Below are 11,159 nucleotides of genomic sequence, written 5' to 3'. Positions count from 1 at the left end.
ATGATAATGGTAAGTGATATACAATAGGCATCATATTTAAATATGTTTGTATTAATGTTCTACTATTAAAAGCATAATTGCAATATTCAAATATAGTATCAACTAAATGTTATAAATTGTTATAATGTTTTATATCAGAAGCTGCTGAGAACATTAGACCAGATCAAACCAGCTATTCTTCAACTGAAGGAAGCAGCATCACACTGTCCTGTACATATGAGGGATCGGTTGATAGTCTTCACTGGTATCAACAAAAACTTGGATCAAAACCAGAGTATTTAGTGCTGATTATTGGAGATGGTGAAGATGATGAAACAGCTCAAGCATCTGACCCAAGAATCTCAATGAAACGCTACAAAACACAAACAAAAAACAATAGATCTGAAGATCGTCTCTGCTGCAGTATCTGATTCTGCACTGTACTACTGCGCTCTGGAGCCCACAGTGACAGGAAATCCAGCTATACTGTACAAAAACCTGTTATCAGAGGAGGGAGCTATTGTCATGTTTACATTTTATCACTTGCTGCTTCTTGTAACCCAAGTCTGTTTATCTAATAAACAATAAGTGTTTTAGCTCAGTGGTTCTTAAATGATTTTGTCTCATTCTTCCTGCAGACACTTCTGAAGGTGTACAACAGCACAGGATGTCATTGTTGCGTTTTTATTTCATTTCATTCTCTGCACATTTGATATTGGGGAAGGGTTAGGACTACAGACAGGCTGCATGGACGTCCCTGCAAAAGATGTCCTCTTAAAGGCAGCAGATGTTGATCTAAAATCTCAATGTACTTTCCTGCATTAATGCTTCCATCAGAGAAGTGTAAATGATATGATACTGACACAACACCATATCATGACAGATCCTGGCTTTTGGATTGTCCCATCTTTTTCTGATTTGGGGTTGTATTACATTACAGACTTATTCTATAATAGATTGAGTTCTTTTTTTGCCTCAAACATCTAAACACAATCATCAATAATTATGAAATAAATGAATCTGATATATGTACACACCCTTAGCCTAATACTTGGTTGATGCACCTCTGGCAGCAATTACAGCTTCAAGGCATCTTGGGAAAGAAGCTACGAGCTTGGCACACTTGTTTCTGGACATTTGTGCTCATTCCTCTTGGCATATCCTTGCAAGCTCCACCAGGTTGGATGGGGAGCGTCGGTACACAGTCATTTTTAGCTCCTTCCACAGATGTTTGATTGGATTCAGGTCTGGACTCTGGCTGGGCCACTCAAGGACATTCACAGACTTTCTCCAAAGCCACTTTCTTTGTTCTCTTGGCTGTGTGCTTCAGGTCATTGTCATGTTGGAAGGTAAACCTTCACCCCAGTCTGAGGTCCAGAGTGCTCTGGAGCAGGTTTTCTTCAAGGATCTCGGTGTACTTAGCTGCATTCATCTTTCCCTCTATCAGGACTAGTCGCCCCGGTCTTGCTGCTAAAAAACATCTCCACATCATGATGCTGCCACCACCATGCTTCACTGTAGGGATGGCATTAGCCAGGTGATGAGCGGTGCCTGGTTTCCTTCCGATGTGACGCTTGGTATTTAGGCCAAAAAGTTCAATTTTGGTTTCATCAGACCAGAGAATCTTGTTTCTCATGGTTTGAGAGTCCTCTAGGTGCCTTTTGGCAAACTCCAAGCGGGCTGTCATGTGCCTTTTACTGAGGAGTGACTTCTGTCTGGCCACTCTACAATAAAGGCGGGATTTGTGGAGTGCTACCTGGATGGTTGATCTTCTGTTGGTAATCCCCAGTCATGTCCAATCGAGTTCCGTGGTTCTGTGCTGAGTTTGCATTGAGTTTCTGCACTCGGTCTCACAGATCTTTACAAACCTAATTTGCAACCTTATCTATTGCTAAAAGTTTTAAACTTATATAACTAATATGTTTAGTTTATAATGTTATTTATTGCAGGGCAGCTACTGAATGACCCAAAGAAATATTTGATCATCTGCAATTATTTAAATATTATGTAAATAATATGAGCACAGTAACTTTAATAGCAGTGTTTTAATAAAAAATAAATATTTTACAATAATGACGTGTATAAAGTTGCTGCAACACCTGCACTTCCTGTGTGTGGCTTTCTAGAGACTTGTTTCCTCATGTGATGAGTTCAGCACTATTATACAGTCCTCACAAAGCTGTGATCAGAAATGGCTCCACTATGTAACTTACTGTACATTGTGAGATACACAGCACTGATTCTTACTGTAGCATCAGGTAATTTATTATCATTCTAAATAAAGCCTGTGTTATTAAGATGTAAAATCTTAGTTTAATATTACAAAATTTTTTATATTATTTTCTCTGTTATTTTTACAGGTGGTTTTGCAGATAAAATCTGGCCTGTAAATTCCAACATTATTGAAAAAGAAACAGAGACTGTTACACTAAAATGTTCATATGAGTCAAGCAGCAGCTTCATTCGGCTTTACTGGTACAAACAAAATCCTAACAGCGCACCACAGTTTTTACTGTATAAAGTTGCAAAAGGTGGTTCAGATCAGAGCACTCCTGATGACCCTCGATTAAAGATAGAAACAACCGGAGACTCAACTGTACTGACCATCAACAATGTAAAGCTGTCAGATTCTGCTCTCTATCACTGTGCTCTTAGAGACACCCAGTGATACAAAGCTATTGAGATGCTGTACAAAAACTCACATGTATGAAGTTCAGAATATCAAAGTTATTTATTCCCACAGCTTGTTATCAGTTAACCACACACACACACACACACACACACACACACACACACACACACACAGTACAATATAAACAGCACCTGCTCTCTCTGATTGATAGTCAGTATCTTGTATTATTTTACAAAACATGATATTTAACACTCATAACAACCTTGTAAACAGTGATTGGTGATTGTTCTGTTAATTAACTTGTAATTAACATAGTAAACTACTTTAGCTAATTATACACAACCAAGCTCAGTGTCCCCTAGACCTGTGAAATAATTTTAATAAAATAACTAATACATTTATAAATACATAAACAAATAGATTATAGGATTCTAATAAATTAGGACTCTGGAACTTTATAGAACTACTGAGTTATTATGAACAGATGGAGAAAACTTGAGGCTTCATAAAAACTAGTCCAGGAAATCACAAAAAATGCCAGAAACACAGCTATAAAACTGCAGGTGTTTCTAGTCAGAATCTGAAATTGACTGAAAGACAGTGGAAACGTTTTCTTTGGTCATCTGAGGTTCATCTTGTTTTCAAAATCGGACATCCAGTTCTCCTTGGCAAAAATGAAAAGGACCATACACAGTGCTGTTAGCAAAAGGTGCAGAAGCCAACATCTGTCATGGTACTGGGGGTTCATCGGTGCTTACAGCATGGGTAACACATATAAAAGCATTATTGGGAAACTAACAACTAATCACTGCAAACATGATCAGCTTCTAGATACCCAACAATAATGATCAGTTCCTTTTTTCTACATTTAAAGCATCAGCACAGCAACAGTAATAATGGATAACAGCTAAAATAAAATCTCTTACTGTAGTAAAAAAAAAATCCTGAGTGGTTATACTGGAGAAGAATTATGTTCAGTAAGAAAACTTAGCATGGATGTAATGCTAATTTACAAATGTGTGTGTGTGTGGGGGGGACTTCTGATATAAAGATGATTGCATGCACAAGTGATGAAAGCGGGTCAGGGTGTGAGAGTCTCCATCGTTAAAGTGAATATGGATAGTGAGACTTTTGGAATAACCATATCTGATTGGTTGACACTATGGCAGGACTTCTGGTTGCTGCAATTTGATCAGACAAAAGATTAGAAGAATTTTCACAGGTCAATACTGCAATCTGATTAACTGTTAAAATGTTATGAAACACATCTGTTCTGTTCACAATGTAACACTGGACACAGGGAATAATGCTGAAATCCTTATAAACAGTGACCAGAGGTAAAGATTTAATCTAGATCTCCAGGACTCATTTTGCTGTGCAGCATTTAATCTATCAGCTACCCCATCCTGCCATTCTATATTGTAACAGTGACATTCTATGAAGTTTTTAATCAAATACATCCAGAGATATATTATACTTTTTGTGATCTGGATCAGTTGTGTCTTGTGTGTGTTAATTAGTATTGAATAAAACAGTCAGCTAGTGAGCTGTTCAATCAGAATAATTATATAGGAAAATAAACAGAAGGTGGCAGCAACCATCTACATTTTACTATAATCTGACCCAGCTGCAGATTTGAAGAGGAAGTCGAAGTAAAGACGGTAAAGAGTTCAAACCTACAGAACTGCAAGCTGAACAATGTAACACTGTAATTCAGTCATGACACTGCTTACACATCTCTGTGTTCTTCACATTATTTTGGGTAAGACATCATGAGCTCTTGATCAATATTTTTTATTTATGTTTCTATTCAACATAAGCTAAATACACACTAATATTTTACATTTATATCTGATAGAAATAAAGAAAAGAAAGAAATCTGATTTTTTTTCCCCTTTTATACAGGTTATAATTCTGCAGCAAAAATTCAGTCACTTTCTACAACTGAAAAAGTCCTGGAGAAAACTTCTGTTACTTTATCCTGTAATTACAGTGGAGCTGGTACTGATGATGATGAACTATTGTGGTATCGTCAGTACTCAACATCCAGACCAGAATTCCTCATTTTGATTAGTGAGGGTAATTATGAAATAAAAGCTGATTCTCCAGTTCCAGGAATATCTGTAAAGATAAATGAAGATAAAAATCGAGTGGATCTGAACATCTCCTCTGCTGCAGTATCAGATTCTGCTCTCTACTACTGTGCTCTGTGGCCCACAGTGACAGGAAATCATTCTATACTGTACAAAAACTAAACATCTACATTTAATCTGTTCTGCTGTTTTATGAAGAGGAAAATGTTTAAATCATGAATATTTCTGTCCTTTATTACTTCTCTGCATTAGTTATAAAATGTAATAAAGACGAGTTTTTTATTTTTATGACTAACCTAAAATGAAATAACAAAACATTTACCTGGGAATGCCCTATTCTTTAATTTTAGTTTTTAGATTTCGGATTTAACAGACAAAATCTGGAAAACCAAATGTTCAGACAGATCGTTTAAAATTCCCGCGAGAAGCGTACCAAGACCAGTAGTTCAGTATCCGTCCGCTGAAGTTTGCAAGTTCTAGTGCTTAGTTATGCTATTAATAGAGTAATAGAGTCCCCACTATACTATAAATTAAAATTTTCCCCAGTAGTAGAGTACACCAATTTTACTATTTATTTACAGGTTTTACATTACATATTTACTTCTATTTACAACCCTAAATTAGAAAAAGTTGGGACAGTATGGAAAATGCAAATAAAATAAAAACTCCTCACATTTATTTTGACTTTTATTTGATTGTAGACAGTTTGAACCCAAGATATTTCATGTTTTATCTGCTCAACTTCATTTCATTTGTTAATAAACATCCATTTCTTCATTTCAGGTCTGCAACACATTCCAAACAAGTTGGGACGGGGGTAATTTAGGGCTAGTAATGATTTTAAAAAAAATTATAATTATGTGATTCCAAACAGGTGATGTCAACAGGTGATTGTAATCATGGTTTGGTACAAAGGCAGCATCCAGTCTTCGATGAGCAAAGATGGCCAGAGGATCTCCAGTTTGTCAACAAATGTGAGAAAATGATTGAAATGTTTAAAAACAATGTACCTCAAAGAAAGATTAGAAGGGATTTGCATATTTCTCCCTCTACAGTGCATAATATCATTAAACCATTCAAGGAATTGGAAGAAATTTTGGTGCATAAAGGCCAAAGGCGCAAGTGATCCCTCAGACAGCACTGCACCAAGAACAACCACTCAACAATAGCTGATATAACTACATGGGTGAGGGATTACTTTGGCAAACCTTTGTCAAGCTCTACAATACAGAGTAACATGCACAAATGCCACTTAAAACTTTACTGTGCAAAAAAGAAGCCTTATGCTAACCATGACCAGAAGCGGCGTCAACTTCTCTGGGCTCTGAGGCATCTAGAATGAACCATCACACAGTGGAAACATGTATTGTGGTCAGATAAATCAGCATTCCAGTTTTATTTTTTTGGAAAAAATGGACACAGTGCTCCAAACCAAAGATGAAAAAAGGACCATCCAGACTGTTATCAGCAACAAGTCCAAAAGCCATGGTCTGTCATGGTATGGGGTCATGTCAGTGCCCTTGGCAAAGGTCATTAACACTTCTATGATGGAAGCATTAATGCAGAAAAGTACATTGAGAACTTAGAGCAACATGTGCTGCCTTCAAGACATCATCTTTTCCAGGGACGTCCATGCATTTTTCAATGCAAAACCACATGCTGCACACAGAAGAGGGTACAGGTACTGGACTGGCCTGCCTGCAGTCCTGACCTAACCCCAATAGAAAATGTGTGAAGAATTTTGAAACGAAAAATGTGACAACGACGACCCCAAACTGTTGCAATCTTAAGACGTGTTTGCAGGAAGAATGAGACAAAATAAAAGCTGAAACACTAAATCACTTGGTCTCCTCGGTGCCAAAACGTCTTTTAAGTGTGGTGAAAAGGAATGGCAACATTACAAAGTGGTGAATGCTTTACTTTTTTTGGAATGTGTTGCAGGCCTGAAATGCAGGAATGAATGTTTATTAATAAATGAAATGAAGTTGACCAGACAAAACATGAAATATCTCAGGTTCATCCTGTCTGCAATCAAATAAAAGTCAAAGTAAATGTAAGAAACTCTGTGTGTTTTTTATTATTTGCATTTTCTATGCTGTCCCAACTTTTTCTGATTTGGGGTTGTACAATATTGTTAAAATACAATAACAGTTAGTATAGATAGTGTCATGTTACAGATTTTTACACGTAGTGTGTATACAAAATGTGTTTAGGACAGTTGTGTTTGCTTGCTAAAGTGCGAAAGACCGATCTAACATACAATGATAGACAGAAAAACCATGAAGAAACTGTGTCACTGTCATGTGGTAGCATGAGGTGGAGCTTCATCATAATGTATGATGCTACCACCACTGTAGAGAAGCATTTACAGAAATATTCTCATACTGATACACACCCATCATGTTCACCTTTATATTCATGTGTATGTGGATTTCACTAGGTGAGTAAAAACCATGTTAACTTATGATATATGGAAATATTAGTCTGTGATCAAAATGTGATTATGCTCTGTTCTCTATCACAGGTGACTCCACAACAGATCCAATCAAGCCACTTGATCCACATAAAAGTGTAACTGAAGGTGATACTGTTACTCTGTCCTGCAGCTACAAAGACTTCACTGATACAGTTAACAATCTGCAGTGGTACCGGCAATATCCAAAATCTAAACCAGAGTTCCTTCTTATCAGCTTTCTCTCTGGAGATCCAAGTAAAAACATTCCATTACGTTTGTCTGTTGAAGTTCATCAGGATCAGAAACAAGTGCATCTGAACATCTCCTCTGCTGCAGTATCAGACTTTGCAATATATCACTGTGTCAGTAGTTTCTGTCAAATTCCATAGTAAATACATAAGGGTCATTTTTGACCCATGTTGTGCATTAGAAGGGTAGTGATACAAAAATGATTTTTATTAAAAAAGTAAAAAATATAAAACTGAAATAAGGATTTGTGATGATCAAAAACAAGTTAATTGAAAATTTCATGGAAGCTTGAATGACAAAATTAATTTATTGCAAAGATATAGAAAATAAAAACTCAGTTGGGTCACTTTTGACCCAGGTTGTGCATCAAAGGGTTAAACCTTAATAACTTTCTTAAAACTTTATAATTGTATACATTGTGCTGCTACTATATGACAGACCGACTTTTACATGCATACATGCATCTAAAAATATTAGGCAAGGCAAGTTTATTTATATAGCACCTTTCATACACAGTGGCATTTCAAATTGCTTAAAAGTGTTTGATTTCTTTTTTGCATTTTAAAACTTTGTCTTGCAGTTGAGGAGGTTAAGACCAGGACAGCATCTCTGCGAACACAATATTCAAGGCTGATAAAACCAAAACTGAGTGGGAGTGGGACCAAACCTTTGACACTTAGGCAAAGGTGCCTCCTCAGGATGATGGATTTTATTAAACAGTATATTGTTCATCGTCCATGTGAGACCACTTTAAGTTATTATATAGTCTACAAACATGTTTTTCAGTATACACAATGAACAGACTGCAACAGTTCCTATGTAACTTCTATTATTTTACTTCAACGTATTTAAATTATGCTTTTAATGTTTCATATAATAATAAATTGCATAACTGAAACACATAATTAACTATCAAATATTATGATATGTTTGCACATGGAAAATCACATGCAGTAATCACGATATGTATTTAGTATTCAGATACTAATGTTCATTTTATGGCTGATGCCTTGCTGTGATTCTACTGACACTATTTTACTTTCATCTCTGTTCCAGCTTGATATGTCTGAGCTGGATGTCAGAATTATCTTTCTGAATCATTCGGTCACCAACACCACTGTCAAGAGCTGGAACACACTCACCTAGTACATCACTGTTGCTTCCCTCCTTTAAGATGAAGATCCTTCACCTGCTTAAACATCTGGCAAGTGTAAGGGGGGCCAAACGCAAGAGGAGGTCAGAATCTCATGTAGAGTTGCAGAAACTGGTTGTGGTAAATGGCAGCAAAGGTTGATGCTGATTCTACTCTTGATGTCTTCACTACATTTGGAAACCAGGTATCATCTGAATTAAGACAAATACAGGACCCAGCAATTATAATTAGACTGAAAAGAAACATCATAACCACCATATGATGCCCAAGACAATGAAAGGAGTAGATCATCTTCCTCACATGCACCACCAGCACTGTATACATTCCAGCCCATCAATCCACCTCAACCACCACTACAGTCTCATCCTCACTACATTGCACATCAGGGTACTCAACCTCAGAGCATTTTGCAAACATTTCAACACTCTCTCTGGAATGATGCTTCTTCTAATTTTGTAATAAAAAAATTAAATAAAAATGCAGTCTTCCTTACATTTACTTTGACTTTTATTTAAAAGCAGACAGGATGAACCTGAGATATTTCATGTTGTATCTGCTCAACTTCATTTCATTTAATAATATGCCTCCATTCCTGCATTTTAGGCCTGACAAATCTGAGTCTAGTTCAGAAGAAAGTGAAACGATCCCTTCTCCTAAAAGGAGGAGAACTGAGACTTTATCCACTACACAGTCATAAGAACATGTGAGCAGTATGCTTTGACTGACCATATAGTCATTTGTTATAAATCATCCTCATTTATAATTTTATATAAATTAAGATAGTTGTATGAATATTTCTGTTTTTAGGCTTAAACCTGTCAGTAATTCTCAAAAGACCAGGTGTCCACAATTTAATCTAAAGTCCACTGTTACCCCGGCTCTGTTCCGGTTCGCGAACTTGATTTTGAGCCGGTTCTACGTGTTTCCACCGAAAAAAAGAGGTTCCAGACAGCAAACTAGCATTCTAATCTGGTACCACAGAATACTTGGTTTTTCAGCGCGAACCGTGACGTCATCTGTGGGCGTGTCATGGTGTAGAGGTTTGAGTACTTTTACATGAGACATTATAACATGATATAGAATTCAAACCACTTTCATCTTTTAAACAACGTTTAACATGAAAAATAAAGTTGTAATAAAACAATGACCACTGAATTTGGGCAGTACAGAGCACTTATAACCAGTAACAACAGAGAGAAGTTTAGTGTTTCTTTGTCATACTTTTAGTACATTAAGCCACGTTATGGTTTATATGGGTAAAGCTTTTTGTGGATTCAGAACCCCGAGCTGCATAAACACCACACATGAAGTTAATATGGCTAAACACAGACATATGTGGAGCTTTTAGAGTGGATTTAATGGTCATTTAACTTCAGTGATGTATTATCGCTCAAGCCGAGCGCTGAGCAAATTGGCTATTTGCGCCGAGGGTCGCGGTGAGAGCGAAGTGCACAATGCTTCTCACATCAATGAACTAAAGAAAACAGCAACACTGTTAAGTCTTCTTACCAGCAATAGCTGAGCGATGCTTTTTGCATAAAAACAAACATCTGTAACAACAGCACAAATGCTCACAGGTAATCTACACGCTCCACCATTATGTTACTACTTTTTACTTTCATTGTGTAACGCCTACCATTGATGACGCAGGCTTGGTTTCCAAAAACTGGTGGAAACGTGTGTCGGTTATCTACAAAGCACCAAGGTTCGAATAAACCTGAACAGAACTGGTTCAAGAACCAGGGTTCTTTTGGTGGAAAAGCGCTATCTGTGCTTAAACATGTTCAATTCAACTAATAAAATCTTGTTTGTTTGTAAGACAAAAACAAAACCCTGAAAATATAAGTATTGTTTGTTCACAAAAATTACTATAGATAGCGGATGCACAGACCCTGGATGAACTACAGAACTCCGTTGATAAGCACTCCAGTTTGCTGCAGACTGCTGGGTGTTTTCAATACTACAGAAGTCTAGAGAAAAAGGAGATCATCATTAAAAAATTCATGCAGTGGTTCATCATTTATCTGAATCATTTTTCCATTTAAAGGTAGCGTTTCCCTCATTAGTTTATATTAATTTGTATTTCCCCACTCTTAATTTGCCATTGCGTCTTTTAAGTATATCATTGACCGTTTTTCCAGATTTAGGGAAGGACTTTCATCACTGGATGTTATTCATGCTCTGGAACAGCATACTTTAATCTTTAGACCATTCATGTGCTACAGTGAAAAAAAGATATTTTATTGTATGAGGACAAAGTTTAAGCTCAAGGTTATCATTTTGATAATGTGGCCTAGAAAGCCATTTTTGCCATTTAATCGCTGTTTCATTTCCATTTGCACACTGGGATTAGAACCTGAAGAGGCAGTTGATGAATTAACAATTGCTTTGAATTAGCCCAAAGATTCTAAAATCTGTAGAAAAAAACAAACAAACTTGAAGCTGACTGGAAGAATTGTTATGAAAGGTATTTACATCCACATAAACTCACCAACTTCTACCAGTGTATCAGCATGTGTCATTTTTGTTTGATCATTAGATTTTAACAGGACACTTCATACGTTTTTTGTATAGTTCACAAAGCATTCGACTAAACGA

The 11,159-nt window shown here is 36.6% G+C and overlaps 1 gene segment (V, D, J or C); it reads left to right on the top strand.

Moving 5' to 3' along the window:
* The first annotated feature begins 7,104 nt into the window (after positions 1 to 7,104).
* LOC134311825 (T cell receptor alpha variable 5-like) lies at positions 7,105 to 8,554 on the top strand. The segment is given in 3 exon segments: positions 7,105 to 7,144; positions 7,229 to 7,521; positions 8,465 to 8,554. Coding segments are annotated over 3 exon segments (423 nt in total).
* Positions 8,555 to 11,159: the final 2,605 nt, after the last annotated feature.

The sequence above is a fragment of the Trichomycterus rosablanca genome, chromosome 4 (assembly GCF_030014385.1).
Source record: "Trichomycterus rosablanca isolate fTriRos1 chromosome 4, fTriRos1.hap1, whole genome shotgun sequence".
Taxonomy (NCBI): domain Eukaryota; kingdom Metazoa; phylum Chordata; class Actinopteri; order Siluriformes; family Trichomycteridae; genus Trichomycterus; species Trichomycterus rosablanca.
The sequence above is the reverse complement of the archived record's forward strand: the minus strand, read 5'-3'. Positions and strand labels throughout refer to the sequence as shown.